This window comes from Mustelus asterias, chromosome 5 (genome assembly GCF_964213995.1).
Source record: "Mustelus asterias chromosome 5, sMusAst1.hap1.1, whole genome shotgun sequence".
In the NCBI taxonomy this organism is placed as follows: domain Eukaryota; kingdom Metazoa; phylum Chordata; class Chondrichthyes; order Carcharhiniformes; family Triakidae; genus Mustelus; species Mustelus asterias.
This window is the reverse complement of record NC_135805.1, coordinates 124972406-124997783: the sequence shown is the minus strand read 5'-3', so window position 1 is coordinate 124997783 and position 25378 is coordinate 124972406. Positions and strand designations below refer to the sequence as shown.

Genomic DNA, 25378 nt, shown 5'->3' with positions numbered 1-25378 from the left:
TTTGAATAGTGTGGAGGAGCAGAGGGATCTAGGTGTATGTGTGCATAGATCCCTGAAAGTTGGGAATCAAGTAGATAAGGTTGTTAAGAAGGCATATGGTGTCTTGGCGTTTATTGGTAGGGGGATTGAATTTAGGAGTCGTAGCGTTATGTTGCAACTGTACACAACTCTGGTGCGGCCGCACTTGGAGTACTGTGTGCAGTTCTGGTCCCCACATTACAGGAAGGATGTGGAGGCTTTGGAGAGGGTGCAGAGGAGGTTTACCAGGATGTTGCCTGGTATGGAGGGGAGATCCTATGAGGAGAGGCTGAGGGATTTGGGATTGTTTTCGCTGGAAAGGCGGCGGCTAAGAGGGGATCTTATTGAAACATATAAGATGATTAGAGGTTTAGATAGGGTGGATAGTGATAGCCTTTTTCCTCTGATGGAGAAATCCAGCACGAGGGGGCATGGCTTTAAATTGAGGGGGGGTAGTTATAGAACCGATGTCAGGGGTAGGTTCTTTACCCAGAGGGTGGTGAGGGATTGGAATGCCCTGCCAGCATCAGTAGTAAATGCGCCTAGTTTGGGGGCGTTTAAGAGATCCGTAGATAGGTTCATGGACGAAAAGAAATTGGTTTAGGTTGGAGGGTCACAGTTTTTTTTTAACTGGTCGGTGCAACATCGTGGGCCGAAGGGCCTGTTCTGCGCTGTAATGTTCTATGTTCTATGTTCTATTATAAACAGACTTCGTTTTAGGGTTATTTAAAATTATTCATTCATAGGATGTGAGATTTGCTGACTAGGCCATCATTTATTTAAATGAAGCTGGGCAAGTGGTGGAGCGTCCATGGAGAGAATTTTGTTGGTCGTGATCATAATTCAGTCAGTTTTTACATAATTATGAAAAGCTCAAAGATAAAACAAAAGTTCAAGTTCTAAATTGGGCCAAGCACAACTTTATTAAACTGAGGAGTAATTCAGCAAAAGCAGACTGGAAACAGCTATTTAAAGGTAAATCAGTGGGAGACATCAAAAGGGGAGATTTAAGGGGTTTAATGTAAACATGTTCCCACCAAGAAAAATGGTGGCATAGCCAAATCTAGAGCCCTCTGGATGTCTAGGAGCTTACAGGGTAGGGTAAAGTGGAAACAGAAAGCTTATGTCAGATACTTGAGAACTCAGTGCAACAGAAAGCCGATTTAATTCGATTTGATTTTGTTTTAACTAGGGTGTAGAGAAAGACCCATTTATGCGAGGTAGGTCCATTCAAAAGTCTGATGGCAGCAGGGAAGAAGCTGTTCTTGAGTCGGTTGGTACGTGACCTCTTTTTCTTTTTCCCGATGGAAGAAAATGGAAGAGAGTATATCCGGAGTGCGTGGGGTCCTTAATTATGCTGGCTGTTTTTCCGAGGCAGCGCGAACTGTCGACAGAGTCAATGGATGGGAGGCTGGTTTGTGTGATGGACTGGGCTTCATTCACAATCTTGCAATCTTGGGCAGAGTAGGAGCCATACCAAGCTGTGATACAACCAGAAAGAATGCTTTCTATGATGCATCTGTAAAAGTTGGTGAGAGTCGTCACTGACATGCCAAATTTCCTTAGTCTTCTGAGAAAGTAGAGGTGTTGGTCGGCTTTCTTAACTATAGTGTCGGCATGGGGGTGGGTACCAGGACAGGTTATTGGTGATCTGGACATCTTAAAAACTTGAAGCTCTCCACCATTTCTACTTCGTCCCCATTGATGCAGACAGGAGCATGTTCTCCACTATGCTTCCTAAAGTCGATGACTATCTCCTTCATTTTGGTGACATTGAGGGAGAGATTATTGCACCCGTTCACCAGATTCTCTATCTCATTCCTGTACTCTGTCTCGTCATTGTTTGAAATCTGACCCACTATGGTGGTGCCATCAGCTAACTTGAAAATCAAGTTGGAGAGGAATTTGGCCACACAGTCATAGGTGTTTAAGGAGTATACTTAGGGGCTGAGGACACTGCCTTGTGGGGCACCGGTATTGAGGAGGATCGTGGAGGAGGTGTTGTTGCCTATCCTTACTGATTGTGGTCTGTGAGTTAGGAAGTTCATGATCCAGTCGCAGAGGGAGGAGTCAAGCCCCAGGCCATAGAGTTCACAGAGGGGAGTATAGAAAGTGGACAGGTGAAAGCAAGAAGGCAGTTAGGAAGGCAGTAAGAGGGCATGAAAGAAGTAAAAGTAAAATCAAGGTGAATCCAAAGGTAAAAGTAAAATCAAGGTGAATCCAAGGTAAAAGTAAAATCAAGGTGAATCCAAGGTAAAAGTAAAATCAAGGTGAATCCAAAGTTTTATCAATGCATTCATAGAATCCCATAGAATTCCTATAGTGCAGGAGGAGGCCATTTGACCCATCGAGTCTGCACTGAGAGTAAAAGGATAACTGAGGAAAGACAGAAATGTGTGGAGGTCGAGGATGTCGGTATAGTTCTTAATATTAACTATGTGTCAGTCTTCACTAAAGACGGCGACAATGTGGATAGAGAGGAGGAGTGTGAAATATTGGTGGTGATAAACAAAGGGAGATGAAGTATTAAGTAGATTAGCATCCTTCAAAGTGGATAAATAACCAGATGAAATGTACCCCAAGCTGTTAAAAGAAGTCAGGAGTATGGCATGGTGGCACAGTGGTAAGCACTGCTGCCTCACAGCTCCAGAGACCTGGGTTTGATTCCCGGCTAGGTCACTGTCTGTATGGACTTTGCAAATTGTACCCGTGTCTGTGTGAGTTTCTTCCGGGTGCTCACGTTTCCTCCCACACTCCAAAAATTTGTGGGTTAGGTGCATTGGCCATGCTAAATTGCACCTTAGTGTCCTGGGATGCGTAGGTTAGAGGGATTAGTGGAGTAAATATGTGGGGTCACGGGGATAAGGCCTAGGTGGGATTGTTGTCGGTGCAGACTCGATAAGCCGAATGGTCTCCTTCTGCACTGCAGGGATTCTATGTTTCTATGGTAGCACAGTGGAGGGCGGCACGGTAGCACAGTGGTTAGCACTGCTGCTTCACAGCTCCAGGGTCCCGGGTTCGATTCCCGGCTCGGGTCACTGTCTGTGTGGAGTTTGCACATTCTCCTCGTGTCTGCGTGGGTTTCCTCCGGGTGCTCCGGTTTCCTCCCACAGTCCAAAGATGTGCGGGTTAGGTTGATTTGCCAGGTTAAAATTGTCCCTGAGATGTGTAGTTAGAGGGATTAGCGGATAAATATGTGGGGGTAGGGCCTGGGTGGGATTGTGGTCGGTGCAGACTCGATGGGCCGAATGGCCTCCTTCTGCACTGTAGGGTTTCTATGATTCTATGATAAATAATGAATGCTGTGACCATCATTTTCCAATCCTCATTCGGTTCAGATGAGGTGCCGAAGGATTGGAGGACTGCTAATGCGGTCTAATGTTTAAAAAGGGAGCAAGGGACAGTTCGAATAATTACAGCCAGTCTGTCTAACCTCAGTAATGGGAAAATTAGTGGAATCAATTCTGAGAGACAGGATGAACTGTCTCCTAAGAAGGCATGGATTAATCAAGAACAGTCAGCATGGATTTGTTAATGAAAGGTCATGTGTGATTAACTTGATTTAATTTTTTTGGAGGATTGATGAGGGTAGTGGAGTGTGAACAAAGAACGGTACAGCACAGGAAACAGGCCCTTCGGCCCTCCAAGCCTGCGCCGCTCCTTGGTCCAACGAGACCAATCGTTTGTATCCCTCCATTCCCAGACTGCTCATGTGACTATCCGGGTAAGTCTTAAACGATGTCAGCGTGCCTGCCTCCACCACCCTACTTGGCAGCGCCCCCACCACCCTCTGTGTAAAAAACATCCCTCTAATATCTGAGTTATACTTCGCCCCTCTCAGCTTGAGCCCGTGACCCCTCGTGATCGTCACTTCTGACCTGGGAAAAAGCTTCCCATCATTCACCCTATCTATCCCCTTCATAATCTTGTACACCTCTATTAGATCTCCCCTCATTCTCCGTCTTTCCAGGGAGAACAACCCCAGTTTAGCCAATCTCTCCTCATAGCTAAGACCCTCCATACCAGGCAACATCCTGGTAAACCTTCTCTGCACTCTCTCTAACGCCTCCACGTCCTTCTGGTAGTGCGGCGACCAGAACTGGACGCAGTACTCCAAATGTGGCCTAACCAGCGTTTTATACAGCTGCATCATCAGACGCCAGCTTTTATACTCTATACCCCATCCTATAAAGGCAAGCATACCACCTTCTCCACCTGTGTTGCCACCTTCAAGGATTTGTGGACTTGCACACCTCGGTTCCTCTGTGTGCCTATACTCTTGATGGCTCTGCCATTTATTGTATAACTCCTCCCTACATTATTTCTTCCAAAATGCATCACTTCACATTTATCTGGATTGAATTCCATCTGCCACCTCTCCGCCCAATTTTCCAGCCTATCCATATCTTGCTGTATTGCCCGACAATGCTCATCGCTATCCGCAAATCCAGCCATCTTCGTGTCATCCGCAAACTTGCTGATAACACCAGTTACACCTTCTTCCAAATCATTTATATATATCACAAATAGCAGAGGTCCCAGTACAGAGCCCTGCGAACACCACTGGTCACAGACCTCCAGCCGGAAAAAGACCCTTCGACCGCTACTCTCTGTCTCCTATGGCCACGCCAGTTCTCCACCCGTCTAGCCACTTCTCCTTGTATCCCATGAGTCTTAACCTTTTTAACCAACCTGCCATGTGGGACTTTGTCAAATGCCTTACTGAAATCCATATAGAAGACATCCACGGCCCTTCCTTCGTCAACCGTTTTTGTCACTTCCTCAAAAAACTCCACCAAATTTGTAAGGCACGACCTCCCTCTTACAAAACCATGCTGTCTGTCACTAATGAGATTGTTCCGTTCTAAATGCACATACATCCTGTCTCTAAGAAGCCTCTCCAACAGCTTCCCTACCACGGACGTCAAGCTCACCGACCTATAATTTCCCTGCTACCCTTCTTAAACAATGGGACCACATTCACTATCCTCCAATCCTCAGGGACCTCACCTATATCCAAAGAAGCGACAAAGATTTCCGTCAGAGGCCCAGCAATTTCATCTCTTGTCTCCGTGAGCAATCTAGGATAGATGCCATTAGGCCCTGGGGCTTTGTCAGTTTTAATGTTCCCTAAAAAACCTAACACTTCCTCCCTTGTAATGGAGATTTTCTCTAACGGGTCAACACCTCCCTCCGAGACACTCCCGGTTAACACGTCCCTCTCCTTTGTGAATACCGATGCAAAGTATTCATTTAGCATCTCCCCTATTCCCTTGGGTTCTAAGCATAATCCCCCTCCTTTGTCCCTGAGAGGTCCGATTTTCTCCCTGACAACTCTTTTGTTCCTAACGTATGAATAGAATGCCTTAGGATTCTCCTTAATCCTGCCTGCCAAGAACATCTCGTGACCTCTTTTTGCCCTTCTAACTCCCCGTTTGAATTCTTTCCTACTCTCTCTGTATTCCTCCAGAGCTCCATCTGTTTTCAGTTGCCTGGACTTAACGTACGCCTCCCTTTTCATTTTAATCAGATCATCAATTTCCCTGGTTATCCATGGCTCTCGAATCCTACCTTTCCAATCTTTCCTTTTTACAGGCACATGCCTATCCTGCAGCCTTATCAATTGTTCCTTAAAAGACTCCCACATGCCAGACATGGACTTACCCTCAAACATCCTCTCCCAATCAACGTCCACCAATTCCTGCCTAATCCAGCTATAGTTAGCCTTCCCCCAATTTCGCACCCTGCCCATAGGACAGCACTCATCCTTGATGAGACAATGTGATGCTGTCTACATTGATTTTAAGGTTTTGAAAAGGTCCGACTTGGCAGACTGAGTGAAAAAAAACTCCTGAGATCCAAGGAAATATAGCAATCAGAATACAAAATTGGCTCAGTGACATGAAACAAAGAGTGCTTTTGTGACTGGAAGGCTGTTTACCAGTGAGGTTCTGCAGGGCTCAGTACCCGGTCTCCTGCTTTTTGTGGTATATGTTAATGATTTGGACATACATGTAGGGGGAATGATCAAGAGGTTTGCAGATGACACCAGAGTTGACCGTGTGGCTGACAATGAGGAGGATTGCTGTTGACTGCAGGAAGATGTCCATGAACTGGTCAGGTAGGCAGGAAAATGGCAAATGGAATTCAACCCAGAGAAGTGTGAGGTGATGCATTTGGGAAGGTCAAACAAGGCAAAGAATTACACAATAAATGGAAGGACAATGAGAGGTATGGAGGAATTGAGCGGCCTTGGATGGCACAGTGCCAGGGACATGGTTCAATTCCAGCTTTGGGTGACTGTGTGGAGTTTGCACAATCTCTGCGCAGGTTTCCTCTGGGAGCTCTGGTTTCCTCCCACAATCCAAAGATGTGCAGGTTAGGTGGATTGGCCATACTAAATCATACCTTCAGATTAGGTGGGTTCATCCTGGTAAATTTGTGGGGTCACTGAGATAGGGAGTGGGAGAGGGCCTAGGAAAGATGCGCTTTTGGAAAGATGCGCTTTTGTAGAGCTGCTGCAGACTCGTTGGACCAAATGGCTTTTTCTGCACTGTAGGGTTTCTATGATTCTATGAATATCCACAAATCCCTGAAGGTAGCAGAACAAGTTGACATGGTTAAGAAAGTGTCTGGAATCCTTCCATTATTAGCCGAGGTATAGAATAAGAGCAGGGAGGTTATGCTGGAACTGTATAACCATTAGATCGGCCACAACTTGAGTACTGTGTGCAGTTCTGGTCACCTCTTCACAAAAGGTTGTACTTGCACCAGAGAGGGTACAGAGCAAACCGACGAGGATGTTGCCAGAACTGGAAAATGGCAGCTATGAGGAAAGATTAGATAGGCTGGGGTTATTCTCCTCGGAACAGAGAAGACTGAGAGGAGATTTAACTTTGATGTCCAAATTGTGAGGGGTTAAGATAGAGTGGATGGAAAGGATAGAGTGGATAGAAAGGGCAGCGTGGTGGCACTGTGGTTAGCATTGTTGCCTCACAGTGGCAGGGACCCGGGTTCAATTCCAGCCTTGGGTAACTGTCTGTGCGGAATTTGCATATTCTCTCCGTATCTGTGTTGGTTTCCTCCGGGTGCTCCGGTTTCCTCCCACAGTCCAAAGATGTGCGAGTTAGGTTGATTGGCTATGCTAAACTGCCCCTTAGTGTCAGGGAGATTAGCAGAGTAAATATGTGGGGTTATGGGGATAGAGTCTAGGTGGGATTGTTGTCGGTGCAGATCTGATGGGCTGAATGGCCTCTTTCTGCACTGTAGGGATTCTATGACTGATTAAGGGGCCTGGTAGAGTGGATGGAAAGGACTATTTCCCCATTGGTGAAAGATCAGTGACTCTAGAGCATAGATTGAAAGTGATTGGGAGAAGGATTAGTGGGGAGACATTTTTCACCGAGAAGATTGTGGGGGCCTGGAACTCACTGCCTGAAAGGGCAGTGGAGGCAGAAACCCTCACTCCTTCAAAAGGTGCCTGGGTGTGCACCTCAAGTCCTGTAATCTCAGGACAACGGACCAAGAGTCAGAAAATGGGTTTACACTAGGTGACTCCTTTCTCAACCGGCAGAAACTCAAGGGCAGAGTGGCCTCTTTCTGTGCCATGAGGTTTTCTACACTTCTAAACTTTCTAAATCTTTGAAAAGGAGCAATGTGCAGAATATGGGTCGATGGGTAGGAGAATGGCAGTACGTGAATTCCTCCAGAGGAGAACCAGCATTGTGGGCCTATTGGCCTCCTACTGCAACGATTCTATGATCATAACGGAGGACTAAGGTCAGTTAATCGTAAAATATTAAATATCAGGAACTGGTTAAAAAATCCAATACTCAAACATTAAAGTGTAATTTAGAAAGAGAGAAGAAACCATTTATGAAACCTTTGATTTTGACTGTTGTAGAAGTTGCTTTGCAGCACACCCAGGCATGTTCTCCGATTGATAATCAGCCTGACGGGGCTGAAGAGCTTTGATTTGGCCTGGATAGATGGGTGGAATTCTCCCATCCCACCCACAGCGGGTTTGGTGCTGGGTGGAAGCAGAGAATCTTAGCGGGAGTGAAAAAAATCACAAATCCGCTGGTGTAAAGTCCCATTGCAATTCTCCCAAAGGAGGGTTAATTACGGGATGGTCTTCCCACTGGGAGTCTCTCCCACAAGGAGAAGTGGCTAGATGGGTGGAGAACTGGCTTGGCCATAGGAGACAGAGGGTAGTGGTCGAAGGGTCTTTTTCCGGCTGGAGGTCTGTGACCAGTGGTGTTCCGCAGGGCTCGTACTGGGACCTCTGCTATTTGTGATATATATAAATGATTTGGAAGAAGGTGTAACTGGTGTAATCAGCAAGTTTGCGGATGACACAAAGATGGCTGGAATTGCGGATAGCGAAGAGCATTGTCGGGCAATACAGCAGGATATAGATAGGCTGGAAAATTGGGCGGAGAGGTGGCAGATGGAGTTTAATCCGGATAAATGCAAAGTGATGCATTTTGGAAGAAATAATGTAGGGAGGAGTTATACAATAAATGGCAGAGTCATCAGGAGTATAGAAACACAGAGGGACCTAGGTGTGCAAGTCCACAAATCCTTGAAGGTGGCAACACAGGTGGAGAAGGTGGTAAAGAAGGCATATGGTATGCTTGCCTTTATAGGACGGGGTATAGAGTATAAAAGCTGGAGTCTGATGATGCAGCTGTATAGAACGCTGGTTAGGCCACATTTGGAGTACTGCGTCCAGTTCTGGTCGCCGCACTACCAGAAGGACGTGGAGGCATTGGAGAGAGTGCAGAGAAGGTTTACCAGGATGTTGCCTGGTATGGAGGGTCTTAGCTATGAGGAGAGATTGGGTAGACTGGGGTTGTTCTCCTTGGAAAGACGGAGAATGAGGGGAGATCTAATACAGGTGTACCAGATTATGAAGGGTATAGATAGGGTGAACAGTGGGAAGCTTTTTCCCAGGTCGGAGGTGACGATCACGAGGGGTCACGGGCTCAAGCTGAGAGGGGCGAAGTATAACTCAGACATCAGAGGGATGTTTTTTACACAGAGGGTGGTGGGGGCCTGGAATGCGCTGCCAAGTAGGGTGGTGGAGGCAGGCACGCTGACATCGTTTAAGACTTACCTGGATAGTCACATGAGCAGCCTGGGAATGGAGGGATACAAACGATTGGTCTCGTTGGACCAAGGAGCGGCACAGGCTTGGAGGGCCAAAGGGCCTGTTTCCTGTGCTGTACTGTTCTTTGTTCTTTGGCAGGTGGTGTGGAGGTGATGGCCTTGTGGTATTATCACTAGGCAATTAATTCAGAGACTCAGCTATTGTTCTGAGGGCCTTGGTTCGAATCCCGTCATGCCAGATGGTGGAATTTGAATTCAATAAAAAATATCTGGAATTAAGAATCTACTGATGACCATGAAACTATTGTCAATTGTCAGAAAAACCCATCTGGTTCACTAATGCCCTTCAGGGAAGGAAATCTGCCGTCCTTACCTGGTCTGGCCTAGATGTGATTCCAGAGCCACAGCAATGTGGTTGACTCTTAACTATCCTCAGCCAACTCGAGATGGGCAATAAATGCTGGCCAGCCAGTGACGCCCATGTCCCACGAATAAACAAATGCCAATTGTATTTATTTTCATCCCATTAAAATAGCTGTTCCTCAGCATCCCATCAGGCCTTTCAATCTGCTGTCATGTCAGCAGAAAATAATATTGTTCTGAAATCCGATTGTTATAGAGTGACGTGTCCAAGACAATCCTCAGTTCCTTAGAGACTTTGGGGTGAGTGCAACAACTTTCAGCCACAGTGCTGTGCTTCTCCTGATGGGACAGACTGCCTTCCATCTCCACGACAAGCTAGTCTTCATGGACAGCACCGTGCTGTTGGACCCATGAACCCCCCTGTGTCACCACGTTGGATCAGGACTGCATCTGGGATCAGGGAGTACAAGGATCTCCTTGGGTATCACACAGTAGTGTCTAAATGGACAGCAGGGGGTTTGAGGTGAGGCCAGGAGGTGTGGGAGAGGGATGAAATTGCCGAAGATGGAGGGGGCAGTCTGGAAAGAGGGCTGTACAAGCTGGAGGGAGTGAGGGTGAGGACATGTGAGGGCAAGCAGAGGGGCAATGAGGTGGATGAAGAAGAAATGCCCTGACCTGCCCATCTAATCCCACTTGCCAGCACTTGGCCCATTGTCTTGAATATTATGGCATGCCAAGTACTCATCCCGGTACTTCTTAAAGAATGTGAGGCATCCCGCCTCCACCACCCTCCCAGGCAGCACATTCCAGACTGTCATCACTCTCTGAATAAAAATGTTTTTCCTCAAATCCCCCCTAAACCTCCCACCCCTCACTTTTCACTTGTGCCCCTCGCAACTGATCCTTCCACTAAGGGGAACAGCTGCTCCCTATCCACCCTGTCAATGTCCCTCATAACCTTGAACACCCCAATTAGATGGCCCCTCAGTCTTTTCTGCTCCAATGAAAACAACCCAAGCCGATCCAAACTCTCTTCATAACTTCAATGTTCCATCCCAAACAGCATCCTGGTAAATCCCATCTGCACCCCCTCCAGTGCGTTCATGTCCTTCCTATAATGTGGCGACCAGAACTGCACACAATACTCCAGCTGTGGCCTCAACAAAGTTCTATACAACTCCATCATGACTTCTCTGCTTTTGTAACCTATACCTCGATTGATAAAGGCCATATGCCTTTTTCACCACCCTGTTAACCTTTTCGCCTTCAGAGGTCGATGGAGAACACGCCAAGGTCCTTTTTTTCTTAGGAACTTCCCAGTGTCAGACCTTTCATAGTATACTTCCTTGTCAAATTACTCCTTCCAAAGTGCATCACCTCACACTTTTCAGGGTTAAATTCCATCTGCCACTTATCCGCCCATTTCACCATCTCGTCTATATATTCCTGTAACCCAAGACACTCAACCTCACTGTTAACCACCGGCCAATCTTTGTGCCATTGACAAACTTACTGATCCTACCCCCCCGCCACCCCCCCCCCCCCCCCCCCCCCCCCCCCCCGCCCCACATAGTCATTTATGTCATTTATATAAATAAACAAAGAAAATTACAGCACAGGAACAGGCCATTCGGCCCTCCAAGCCTGCACCGACCATGCTGCCTGATTTAACTAAAACTCCCTACCCTTCCGGGGACCGTATCCCTCTATTTCCATCCTATTCATGTATTTGTCAAGACGCCCCTTAAAAGTCACTATCATATCTGCTTCCACTACCTCCCCTGACAACGAGTTCCAGGCACCCACTGCTCTCTGTGTAAAAAATTTGCCTCGTACATCTCCTTTAAACTTTGCCCCTCGCACCTTAAACCTGTGCCCCCTAGTAATTGACTCTTCCACCTTGGGAAAAAGTTTCTGACTATCCACTCTGTCCATGCCTCTCATATCCACTCTGTCCATGCCTCTCATAATCTTGTAGACTTCTATCAGTTCGCCCCTCAACCTCCGTCGTTCCAGTGAGAACAAACCAAGTTTCTCCAACCTCTCCTCATAGCTAATGCCCTCCATACCAGGCAACATCCTGGTAAATCTTTTCTGTACCCTCTCCAAAGCCTCCACATCCTTCTCGTAGCGTGGCGACCAAAATTGAACACTATATTCCAAGTGCGGCCTATCTAAGGTTCTATAAAGCTGCAACATGACTTGCCAATGTTTAAACTCAATGCCCCGGCCAATGAAGGCAAGCATGCCGTATGCCTTCTTGACTACCTTCTCCACCTGCATTGCCACTTTCAGTGACCTGTGTACCTGTACACCCAGATCCCTTTGCCTATCAATACTCTTAAGGGTTCTGCCATTTACTGTATATTCCCTATCTGTATTAGACCTTCCAAAATGCATTACCTCACATTTGTAGGGAAGCTGGTAAAAGAGGTGGAGGAGTAGCATTGTTAATCAAGGATAGTGTCACGGCTGCGGAAAGGCACTTCGAGGGGGATCACTGAGGTAATATGGGCTGAGGTTAGAAATAGGAAAGGAGCAGTCACGTTGTTAGGAGTTTACTATTGGCCCCCAAATATTAATAGAGATGTGGAGGAAGAAATTGCTAAGCAGATTATGGATATGTGTGGGGGTCACAGGGTAGTTGTCATGGGGGACTTTAACTTTCCAAATATTGATTGGAACCTTTGTAGGTCAAATAGTTCGGATGGGGCAGTTTTTGTGCAGTGTGTGCAGGAGGGTTTCCTGACACAATATGTGGATAGGCCGACAACAGGTGAGGCCACATTGGATTTGGTACTGGGAAATGAACCAGGCCAAGTGTTAGATTTGGTTGTGGGAGAGCACTTTGGAGATAGTGACCACAATTCGGTGTCTTTTGTTATTGCAATGGAGAGGGATAGGGCCGTACGGCAGGGCAAGGTTTACAATTGGGGGAGAGGTAATTATGATGCGATTAGGCAAGAATTAGGGGGCATAAGTTGGGAACAGAAACTGTCAGGGAAAGGCACTAATGAAAAGTGGAACTTTTTCAAGGAACAAATACTGGGTGTCCTTGATAGGTATGTCCCTGTCAGGCAGGGAGGAAATGGCCGAGTGAGGGAACCATGGTTCACGAAAGAGGTGGAATGTCTTGTGAAAAGGAAGAGGGAAGCTTATGTAGGGATGAGGAAACAAGGTTCAGATGGCTCGATTGAGGGTTACAAGTTAGCAAGGAACGAGCTGAAAAAGGGGCTTAGGAGAGCTAGGAGGGGACATGAGAAGTCCTTGGCGGGTCGGATCAAGGAAAACCCCAAGGCTTTTTACTCTTATGTGAGGAATAAAAGAATGACCAGGGTGAGGTTGGGGCCGGTCAAGGACAGTAGTGGGAACTTGTGTATGGAGTCAGTAGAGATAGGCGAGGTGATGAATGAATACTTTTCTTCAGTGTTCACCAAGGAGAGGGGCCATGTTTTTGAGGAAGAGAAGGTGTTACAGGCTAATAGGCTGGAGGAAATAGGTGTTCGGAGGGAGGATGTCCTGGCAGTTTTGAATAAACTGAAGGTCGATAGGTCCCCTGGGCCTGATGAAATATATCCTAGGATTCTTTGGGAGGCAAGGGATGAGATTGCAGAGCCTTTGGCTTTGATCTTTGGGTCCTCACTGTCCACGGGGATGGTGCCAGAGGACTGGAGAGTGGCGAATGTTGTTCCTCTGTTTAAGAAAGGGAATAGAAATGACCCTGGTAATTATAGACCGGTTAGTCTTACTTTGGTGGTTGGTAAATTGATGGAAAAGGTCCTTGGGGATGGGATTTACGACCATTTAGAAAGATGCGGATTAATCCGGGATAGTCAGAACGGATTCGTGAAGGTCAAGTCGTGCCTCACAAATTTGATTGAATTTTTTGAGGAGGTAACTAAGTGTGTTGATGAAGGTAGGGCAGTTGATGTCATATACATGGATTTTAGTAAGGCGTTTGATAAGGTCCCCCATGGTCGGCTTATGATGAAAGTGAGGAGGTGTGGGATAGAGGAAAAGTTGGCCGATTGGATAGGTAACTGGTTGTCTGATTGAAGACAGAGGGTGGTGGTGGATGGAAAATTTTCGGATTGGAGGCAGGTTGTTAGCGGAGTGCCACAGGGATCAGTGCTTGGTCCTCTGCTCTTTGTGATTTTTATTAATGACTTAGAGGAGGGGGCTGACGGGTGGATCAGTAAATTTGCTGATGACACCAAGATTGGCAGAGTAGTGGATGAGGTGGAGGGCTGTTGTAGGCTGCAAAGAGACATAGATAGGATGCAAAGCTGGGCTGAAAAATGGCAAATGGAGTTTAACCCTGATAAATGTGAGGTGATTCATTTTGGTAGGACTAATTTAAATGTGGATTACAGGGTCAAAGGTAGGGTTCTGAAGACTGTGGAGGAACAGAGAGATCTTGGGGTCCATATCCACAGATCTCTAAAGGTTGCCACTCAAGTGGATAGAGCTGTGAAGAAGGCGTATAGTGTGTTAGCTTTTATTAACAGGGGGTTGGAATTTAAGAGCCGTGGGGTTATGCTGCAACTGTACAGGACCTTGGTGAGACCACATTTGGAATATTGTGTGCAGTTCTGGTCACCTCACTATAAGAAGGATGTGGAAGCGCTGGAAAGAATGCAGAGGAGATTTACCAGGATGCTGCCTGGTTTGGAGGGTAGGTCTTATGAGGAAAGGTTGAGGGAGCTAGGGCTGTTCTCTCTGGAGCGGAGGAGGCTGAGGGGAGACTTAATAGAGGTTTATAAAATGATGAAGGGGATAGATAGAGTGAACGTTCAAAGACTATTTCCTCGGGTGGATGGAGCTATTACAAGGGGGCATAACTACAGGATTCGTGGTGGGAGATATAGGAAGGATATCAGAGGTAGGTTCTTTACGCAGAGAGTGGTTGGGGTGTGGAATGGACTGCCTGCCGTTAAAAGTGGAGTCAGACACTTTAGGAACATTTAAGTGGTTATTGGATAGGCACATGGAGCACACCAGGATGATAGGGAGTGGGATAGCTTGATCTTGGTTTCAGATAAAGCTCGGCACAACATCGTGGGCCGAAGGGCCTGTTCTGTGCTGTACTGTTCTATGTTCTATTTTCTATTTGTCCGGATTAAACTCCATCTGCCATCTCTCCGCCCAAGTCTCCAACTGATCTATATCCTGCTGTATCCTCTGATGGTCCTCATCACTATCTGCAAATCCACCAATCTTTGTGTCGTCCGCAAACTTACTAATCAAATCAGTTACATTTCCCTCCAAATCATGTATATATATATATTACAAACAGCAAAGGTCCCAGCAATGATCCCTGAGGAACACCACTTGTCACAGCCCTCCATTCAGAAACGCACCCTTCCACTGCTACCCTCTGACTTCTTTGACCGAGCCAGTTTTGTATCCAGCTTGCCAGCTCACCTTTGATCCCATGCGACTTCACCTTCTGCACCAGTCTGCCATGAGGGACCTTGTCAAAGGCCTTACTGAAGTCCATGTGGACAACATCCACTGCCCTATCCTCATCAATCATCTTCATCACTTCCTCGAAAAACCCAATCAGGTTTGTGAGACACTGTTCGTGTTCCCTTCACAAAACCATGTTGCCTTTCACTAATATGTCCACTTATTTCCAAGTGGGAATAAATCCTGTCTCGAAGAATCCTCTCCAATAATTTCCCAACACTAATGAGAGGCTCATCGGCCTGTAATTACCTGGATTATTCTTGCTACCCTTCTTAAACAAAGGAACAACATTGGCAATTCGAACAATGATGAACAATGGAGACCTCTGGAAGTGATGGTGTGCACAGCCTCTCGAGGAGATGGGTGCTGGTCTAAGTGTGGCACGGGCACCTCCCAGGTGATGGTTGGTGGTGGGGAGTGTGTCAATGTCCGCCACCACAATGACGGTCCAGTTTTGGTGGGGGAGGCTTAAGAATAACAAGAGACATCTCAGAAACCTGCAGACAGTGAGGAAGGGAGGGTTGAACTCTGAGCTGTAATACAGGTGCAGCACAACCACCTTGACACGCACCTTTCAAAACTGAGAGTAAGATCAGTTCTGTATTGGAGGGGTATGATGAAGTGTGGGAGGAACGCTAAGCTGGGTTCAACTCAATAGCTTCAGGTCACAATTTGAAAAGCTACGTAGTGGAAGACAGGAACGAAGGCTTGGGGAGTGAAGGCTATAGTGAAGGGGGCATAGCTGCATCAATTCTTCCATCAAATGTCATGGGGAGTCACGTGTTAACAATTAATGCCATTTATGAGCAAACAAATGCTCTTAGTCCATATAAGAATCCATACAAACCCTACAATGCAGAAGGTCCATTGTGTCTGCACTGAAGCAGAAAGAATACCTTACCTGTAAACCCACGCATTTACCATGGCCAATTCACCTCACCTACACATCTTTGGACACCAAAGGATCCCCCTGGTTTGGCCTTTCAGGGGACAAAAGGAAGAGATATGGTAATGGGTTGGAGCAGAGGTTGGGTGAAATGCATGTCTTGTGTGTGTGTGTGTGTGTGTGGTGAACCCTGTCCAGAATGGACAGAGATTGGAGTGGGAGCAACAAGAAAGATGGGATGGAGATATTGTGAAAGTCTTGTTGAGAGACTGACTGTTGATTATGTGCCCCCTGACATTGAATGTGTGAGATCCATAAAGAGAGCAGCCATTTGAGTACATGATGCCACGCTGAGAGTTTGATAGTGGAGGGAGCTGAGAGAGGACTTATTCTGGCAGAATGGATGAGATCATTCTGCTTCCTGCACTAAATGACATTTCGCGGGCATGTGACAGCCACACTGACCTCCTGGGCAACAGCCTCCCAAGCCAGAGACATGAGGTTGGTGTTTGTCTTTGCACTGTCCCTGCAGAGCACATGCCAGTGGGCCCAGGTTTACCAAATGAGAGCCCTCGTGGCGAAAGCTGGTGCTGCCTTTTCCCTCTGAGCTGCTGACATCCTGCTTGGCCTGGTGAAGACAGCTGGGCTGGAGAAAGTCATACGAGTGTCCTGGACTTTTAAATATGGCATTGAGACCTTCAAACCTGCCAAATAAGGGCAGGCAGACCAATCAGCTGCCACACGTCAGGAGAGCTGCCTCGCCTGTACATAATTAATTCCAAGCGCAGGATCTGGTGCAGGATCCTGCTAGTCTGACCAGCAGTTCAGGCACCACTGAGCTGCCTTCCACCACACATCTCAAAATGGGAGAATTCCGCCCGTTGTTTTCATTGACACTCCCATTGTCTTGGGACCCAAAACTGGTCCATCCCACTGCTTTCTGATCCTAAACAGTCCCTTTAATGTTCTACTTTTAAGTTCACTAAATGCATCAGGCTCCATGTAAAACAAATCAAACTTCTTAAAATAAATTGCATTGTATGGCCGCTTAGGACTTTAGTCAGACAACAGAAAGATGAGTTTGTGATGAAGTCTCTCGCATGACTTAACTGTGGTCTCAAATACTATATTGTTTAATAATACTGTTCTTGTAGCTTACATTTAATACAGCATTGCTTGCTCAAATAACATTGTCACACAGTAACTAGTAGTAATCATATTCTTTATGAAGGAAGTGACACTTGGATAGTTTTCAACACACACTTACTCCCTAACTGCCTTCCTGCTTGAGCTCCACAGGTGAACTGCTGTAGAGCAGCCCTTAGAAACACAATTTCTGAGTGATTGCAACCTGCATGGCTTCGCTTTACCTAACGTAGATGTTTGCATGGCCTCTGAACTTGTCCATGCAGGAAAGCTGGTGCCTTTCCCATTGTTTTTAATAATAATTTTACATCATACAACTACAACAGTCCCGTAACACTTCATTTTTGTAATAGGCTGTTTTAATGCTCATGGTTTGCATGCATTTCAAGGAGTGCCTCATACTTAAAAGACATAAAAGTGATGACCAAAAAGGGAAGTTGAATGGAATCACACTTTTAAGTTATTACATTAAAGTTCAGCTTTATAGTTGCAACAGTGCTATTATTGACTAATGTTCTTCAAAGCAAACATTTTATTGTTATTTTTGGCATTTTAACCAACAGATTATAGGGCTAGCAGTAGAGAAAGTAGATCAAGCACACTAACTGTTCCAGATCAGCAGAGAAGCCCACAGCATCGTTCTCGTTCTGTCTCCCCTCACCGTGGTGACGACCAGGGCAGGACCCGGTCACGTTTACCCAATGTCCCACTACAGAGGTGTGTTTACATTCTTCACAATACTTGTTTTACTTTATTAAATTTTGGGCAGAATGTGGTTCATGTTTTATCTTCACTTCTTCTGTAAGTCAATTCGAGATTCGTTTTGATTGAAAACAGGCAGTTACCTGTATGGAATTAAAGGAACTTTGGGGGAAATGGCAAAATGTGTTCATCTATATTAGGTGTATAAATTTCTTATATTAAACAGTTTTCCATCGAGATGAATCATTTTTGAGACAGAATTTCCACATGTAATATAGTTTTGGCAATCTTCTCCATTCACAGGAGTTTGGATGAAATCCATCAAAGTCGACGATCTCGTTCTCCTACCCGTTACCAAGATGTGTCTCGCAGTCCAGTCGAACGTAGGCCTAGGCACATAGACAGTTATTACACATATGAAAGAGACAGGTACAGTGTTTAGCAAAATTATTCTAGTCTCCTGTTGTTTCTGTTTGGTTTCTTGATGCAAACTTTAAATGCAAAATTATCAGTGTTACCTTCTTTTTGGTGTTTGAAAATAACCCCACTGATCTAATCTTCCATTCCTCCAATAATATTTTGCAAAATGATTAAGTCATAATGTTTGTGAATCATTTGGTAGCTGAATTTTCCCATGATCATTTCAAATCTGTACTTTGGTCTCAGTTTGCTGTAAGCTCCAATGCACCATTTGAAGTATTTTCCAATTCTCCAATTATACTGTTAAAGCAAGATTCAACACGCAATTAAGAATCTGCTGGTAAAATAACAGTGATTTAAATGAACACAACATTATGGGCTGTATTTCACAACTGCCTGAGTATGGGTTGGCAGGTAGGAGGACCCATAAAATTGGGCACCATATCATGGGCATGTCTAGTGGCATGGGAAGCATCAAGAGGTCTTGTCCATCTGTAGAGGCCTTCTAATTAATAGTCCTTTAAGGACCATATCCTACTGCTGCTCGAATTAAACCAACGGTGGGAGACGTCCAAGCCTGATAACTGTTACACAACCAGCTGGTGGTAGGCAGCGAGGAAGGAATCTATTTAACATTGAGCTCTAAGGTCTTCCCTCCCTCCTTGGCTCGCCTCTCCTGTAGCCTGTCTATCTCAGCCCCCACCTCCCTTACCTGGGTCTTCTTGTGAAATTGTCTCTCAGTTAACTGCAATTTACCTCATGGCTCCTCATCATTCCAAGGATGGCCACCACTCTAATGGCACTGCTGGGAGCAGAAGCTGCTGGAAATTTTATAGGCTGGCAGCTATCGGAGGCAGTATTAATAGCCCAGGTGAGGGTAGAGGTTTTGCCATAAACTATTTAAAAGCTGTTCAATTGCAATGGGACGAGTCTGTGAAACCGTGGGGTGGCACCATCAGCCTCCGGAACTGAGGTTCATACAACAATTATAACTACAAATTAACGATGCCCCAGGGAATTAGGACAGCTTTTTAATAACATTGGGATCACTTCACAATCGCACACCTGCAGGTAATCATTGCTCCAAGAGGCATTTTTAAAAATATTTTCCAACATTTCTCTCTTTTTCCATTCTCCCTTAATCTTATCGTGCTCTCCCACTCTCCTCTTCATAGATTGAGTTTGATTCCAACTGACCGGATCCCCTCCATTATACCAATTTCTTTCTCCATCTTCATTTTCATTGCCTCAGGAAATAAGCAGATGCTTTGAATAGTTAGCAACATCCCAATTTCCTGTTGACTTCACATTTTGTGAGATGCCGGGGCGGCACGGTAGCACAGTGGGGGGCGGCATGGTAGCACAGTGGGGGCGGCATGGTAGCACAGTGGGGGCGGCATGGTAGCACAGTGGGGGCGGCACGGTAGCACAGTGGGGGGCGGCACGGTAGCACAGTGGGGGGCGGCACGGTAGCACAGTGGTTAGCACTGCTGCTTCACAGCTCCAGGGACCTGGGTTCGATTCCCGGCTCGGGTCACTGTCTGTGTGGAGTTTGCACATTCTTCCTGTGTCTGCGTGGGTTTCCTCCGGGTGCTCCGGGTTCCTCTCACAGTCCAAAGATGTGCGGGTTAGGTTAATTGGCCATGCTAAATTGCCCCTTAGTGTCACGAGATGCATAGGTTAGAGGGATCAGCGGGTAAATATGTGGGGATATGGGGTAGGGCCTATGTGGGATTGTGGTCAGTGCAGACTCGATGGGCCGAATGGCCTCTTTCTGCACGGTAGGGTTTCTATGATTCTATGATTTCTTTGAATGAGGTACATCCCCAAAATCTGTTAAAAATGATCAACTTACAGTCCCGGAAAGTTCTGGCCTAATGAACACAAAGATGAAAAACCAAATTCCGGGTCCACATACTGTGCTGTCTCCCTCTCCAGTGAACACTGAGCCCAGATAGACATACTGTGACCTCTCCCTCTCCAGTGAATCCTGTGCCCAGTCCCACATACAGTGATCTATCCCCTCCACATACACAGCAGATTTCCACACAGTTATCTCTCTCTCTGCAGTGAATACGGAGTCCAATTCCACACAATATGATCTCTTGCACTCCCGCTCCAATGAATACTGAGCACAGCTCCACACACTGTGATCTCTCTCTCTGCAGTGAATCATAGAATCATGCAGCACAGAAGAAACCCTTCGGCCCATCGAGTCCGCATCGACACATAAACACCTGAGCTCCCATCTAATCCCACCTGCCAGCACTTGGCCATAGCCCTGAATGTTATGATGTGCCAAGTACTCATCCAGGTACCTTTTAAAGAATGTGAGGCAACCTGCCTCTCCCACCCTCCCAGGAAGCGCATTCCAGACAGTCACCACTCTCTGAGTAGGCACACTAAGAAGTCTCACAACACAGGTTTATTTTGGTAGCACGAGCTTTCGGAGTGTTGTTCCTTCATCAGCAGCGCTCTGAGAGCTCGTGCTACCAAATAAACCTGTTGGACTTTAACCTGGTGTTGTGAGACTTCTTACTGTGCCCACCACAGTCCAACACTGGCATCTCCACATCATGGCTATCCTCTGGGTAAAAAAGCTTTTCCTCACACCCCCCCTCAACCTCCTACCCCTCACCTTGAACCCATGCCCCCTCGCGATTGACCCTTCAACTAAGGGGAACAGCTACTCCTTATCCATTCTGTCCATGTCTCTCATAATCCTGTACACCTCGATCAGGTCGCCCCTCAGCCTTCTCTGCTCCAACGAAAACAACTCAAGCCTACGCAACCGCTCTTCATAACTTAAATGTTCCATCCCAGGCAGCATCCTGATGAATCTCCTCTGCACCTCCTTCAGTGCAATCACATCCTTCCGATAATGTGGCGACCAGAACTTCACAGAGTACTCTCGCTGTGGCCTCACCAAAGTTCTATACAACTCCAACATGACTTTCCTGCTTTTGTAATCTATACCTCAATTGATAAAGGCAAGTGTTCCACATGCCCTTCCGCTTTCAGAGATCTGTGGACAAACATGCCAAAGTCCCTTTGTTCCACAGGACTTCCGAGTGTCTTACCATTCATTGAGTGCTTTCTTGTCAAATTACTCACAGTTTTCAGGATTTAATTCCATCTGCCACTTATCTGCCAATTTGACCCTTCTATTACTTCTTGTAGCCCACGACACTCCGCCTCATTGTTAATCACCCGTCCAATCTTTGTGCCATCCGCAAACGTGTTAATCCCACCCCCCACATAGTCATCAATGTAATTTATATAACTGATGAATAATAGGGAGCCCAACAGATCCTTTGGTACGCCACTGGACACAGGCTTCCAGTCACTAAAGCAGCCTTTTGTCATCACCCTCTGTCTCCTATAACTGAGCCAATTTTGAATCCACTTCATCAAAATACCCTGTATCCCATGTGAGTTTACCTGCTTTACAAGTCTCCTATGTGGGACCTTGTCAAAGGCTTTGTTGTAATCCATATAAACTACATCGACTGCACGATCCTCGTCTACACACCTGGTCACCTCCTCAAAAAATCCAATCAAATTTGGTCGGCATGATCTCCCCCTGACGAAGCCATGCTATCTCTGATCAGGCTTTGCCTCTCCAAGTGGTGATAGATTCGCTCTTTCAGAGGTTTCTCTAATAGGTTCTCGACCACTGACGTGAGACTCACTGGTCTGTAGTTCCCTGGTTTGTCTCTACAACCCTTAAATAGCGGAACCACATTAGCTGTTCTCCAGTCATCTGGCACCTCTCTGCCTGTTCCTGTCTGGAACAGAACTCCCACTTACCTGATGAAAGGGCAGTGTTCCGAAAGCTACTGGCTTGTGCTACCAAATAAATCTGTTGGACTTTAACCTGGTGTTGTGAGACTTCTTACTGTGTTTACCCCAGTCCAACGCCGGCATCTCCACATCAGAGAGGATTTGAAACTTTGGGTCAGAGCCCCTGCAATCTTCTCCCTTGCCTCCCACAACTGCCTAGGGCACAATTTATCTGGAGCTCGAGATTTATCCACTTTTAAGGCTGCCAGCACCTCCAATACCTTGTCCTTCCCAATGTCAATTTGTTCAAGAACCTCACAGTCTCTCTTCCTGAATGCCATACCATCATCCTCATTCTCTTGGGTAAAGACAGATGTGAAGTATTCATTCAACACTCTTCCAATTTCCTCTGGCTCCATTCACAGATTGCCTCCTTGGTCCCTAATGGGCCCTACTCTTTCCCTGGTTATCCTCTTCCCATTGATATACTTATAGAATATCTTGGGATTTTCCCTACTTTTACCAGCCAGAACTTTCTCATATCCCCTCTTTGCTTTTCTAATTGCTTTCTGAAGCTCCACCCTGCACTTTCTATACGTCACTAATGCCTCCACTGATTTGCTCCCCTTATAGAATCATAGAAACCCTACAGTACGGTACGGTAGCACAGTAGTTAGCACTGCTGCTTCACAGCTCCAGGGTCCTGGGTTCGATTCCCGGCTCGGGTCACTGTCTGTGTGGAGTTTGCACATTCTCCTCGTGTCTGCGTGGGTTTCCTCCAGGTGCTCCGGTTTCCTCCCACAGTCCAAAGATGTGCGGGTTAGGTTGATTGGCCAGGTTAAAAAAAAAAATTGCCCCTTAGAGTCCTGGGATGCGTAGGTTAGAGGGATTAGCGGGTAAAATATGTGGGGGTCGGGCCTGGGTGGGATTGTGGTCGGTGCAGACTCGATGGGCCGAATGGCCTCCTTCTGCACTGTAGGGTTTCTATGATTTCTATGAGTACAGAAAGAGGCCATTTGGCCCATCGAGTCTTTACCAACCGCAATCCCTCCCAGGCCCTACCCCCATACCCCAACATATTTTACCCACAAATCTCTCTAACCTACTCATCTCAGGGCTCCAAGAGGCAATTTTTTTAGTATGGCCAATCAAGCTAACCCGCACATCTTTGGACTGTGGGAGGAAACTGGAGCACCCGGAGGAAACCCACGCAGACATGGGGAGAATGTGCAAACTCCACACAGACAGTGACCCAAGCCGGGAATCGAACCCAGGTCCCTGGAGCTGTGAAGCAGCAGTGCTAACCACAGTGCCACCGTGCTGCCCACGGTATTTTTTAAAAGCCGTTCTTTTCCTTCCAGGGAAAGAGTAGGGCCCATTAGGGACCAAGGAGGCAATCTGTGAATGGAGCCAGAGGACATTGGAAGAGCGTTGAATGAATACTTCACATCTGTCTTTTCCTTCTCATTGTATCCTAAATATCTCTGGTCATCCATGGTTCTCTGGGCGCTTATTTCTACTTATCACCCTGGAGGGAACAAGCTGGGTTTGCATCCTCCCCATTTTCTTTTTGAATGACCCCCACTGCTGTTCTGTAGATTTCCCCATTAGTCGCTGTTGCCAGTCTACCTTGGCCAGATCCTGTCTTATTTTACTAAAATCTGCTCTCCCCCAAATCAATTTTTTTTTCTGCAGCTTGTCTATTTCCTTGTCCATAACAAGCTTAAATTGTACCATGTTGTGATCGCTATCCCTCAAAGGCTCCCTCACCACCACCTCAAACACCTGGGCTCCATTCCCCAGAATCAGGTCCAGCACAGCTCCCTCTCTTGTTGGATCCTCCACATATTGATTTAAAAAGTTCTCCTGTACACATTTCAAGAAATCTACTCCATCATAGCCCTTAACACTATGTATATTCCAGTTAATATATCCCAGGGCGGCACAGTGGTTAAGCATTGCTGCTTCACAGCACCAGGCACCCAGGTTCAATTCCGGTCTCACGTCACGATGTGCAGTTTGCATTTTCTCCCTGTGTCTGCATGGATTTCCTCCGAGTGCTCCAGTTTCCCTCCACAGTCCAATGATGTGTGGGTTAGGTTGATTGGCCATGCTAAATTGCCCCGAGTTGGGATGGGGATTAGCAGGGTAAATGTGTGAGGTTACAGGAATAGGGCTTGGATGGGATTGTGGTCGGTACAGACTCGATGCGCCGAATGGCCTCCTTCTGTATTCTATGATTAATGTTGGGAAAGTTGAAATCACCTAATATAGCCTTACTGTTATTGTTTCTACACATCTCCACAAACTGAGCACATATTTGCTCCTCAATATCCCTTTGACTATCTGGGGGTCTATAATAAACACCTAACAATGTGGCTGCCCCTTTTTTAAATTCCAAATCTCTACCCACAAAGCTTCATTTGATGCCCCCTCCAAGATATCATCTCTCCTTACTTCAGTAACTGACTCCTTAACTAATAATGCAATGTCTCCTCCTCTTTTATCTCCTCCTCGTTTCGCCTGAAGATTCTGTATCCCGGAATGTTGAGTTGCCAATTATGTCCTTCTTTCAACCATGTCTCTGTGATGGCTACTATATCATGCTTCCACATGAATTGCCCTCAACTCATCCGTTTCACCTGCGACACTCCTGGCGTTAAAGTAGAAGCCATGCAGCCTGACTTTACTCCCTCGAAACTTAATACAGCTGCACTCCCTCTAACTTGTTTGTTTTGCTGTATGATTCTGTGGCCTTATTCTGCTTACAGTCTGTGTCCCCTCCCCTGCCAAATTAGTTTAAACTCCTCCCAAGAGCACAGCAAAAATATACTGCAAGGATATTCGTTCCGTTGTGGTTCAGGTGTAGACCGTCCCACTTGTAGAAGCCACATCGTGATCCAGGAATCTGAAACCCTCCCTCTTGCACCAACTCTTAAGCCATGCTTTCATCTGCACTATCCTCCTATTTCTGTGCTCGCTAGCACGTGGCACTGGGAGTAATCCCGAGATTACAACCCGAGCAGTCTTGCTTTTTAGTCTTCTGCCCAACTCCCTGAATTCTTGATGCAAAACCTCATCCCTCTTTCTATCTATGTCATTGGTACCATGATTGGTACCATGTACATGACCTCTACCTTATCACCTTACCCCCTTCAGAATACCCTGCAGCCCGTTCAGTGACATCCCGTACCCTAGCACCAGGGAGGGCAACATATCATCCTGGAGTCATGTTGACGGCCACAGTAGCGCCTATCTGTACACCTGACCATAGGATCCCTATTGCTATTACCCTGCCTTGCTTCCCCCCCTCCTGTACAGACAGGCTGCTTGTGGTGCCAGAAGATTGGCTCTGTCTGCACTCCCTGGAGGAACCTCCAAGTGGAATACTGATTTGTGAGTGAGACCCCGGGGGACTCCTGAACTACCTGCAAGAAAAGCAAACTACAGCTTTGCGCTCTCCTACCATGCCTAAACCCT

General features: G+C 46.5%; 1 protein-coding gene across 1 annotated transcript in view; it reads left to right on the top strand.

Moving 5' to 3' along the window:
- LOC144494018 (regulating synaptic membrane exocytosis protein 1-like) overlaps positions 1-25378 on the top strand; it is a gene marked incomplete at its 3' end in the record, with an annotated part of 567179 nt that overhangs the window by 371782 nt on the left and 170019 nt on the right. Inside the window, exons 14-15 of the mRNA XM_078213592.1 lie at positions 17557-17710; positions 17999-18124. Coding sequence (XP_078069718.1) covers positions 17557-17710; positions 17999-18124 — 280 coding nt within the window. The remainder of the gene's footprint in view (positions 1-17556; positions 17711-17998; positions 18125-25378) is intronic.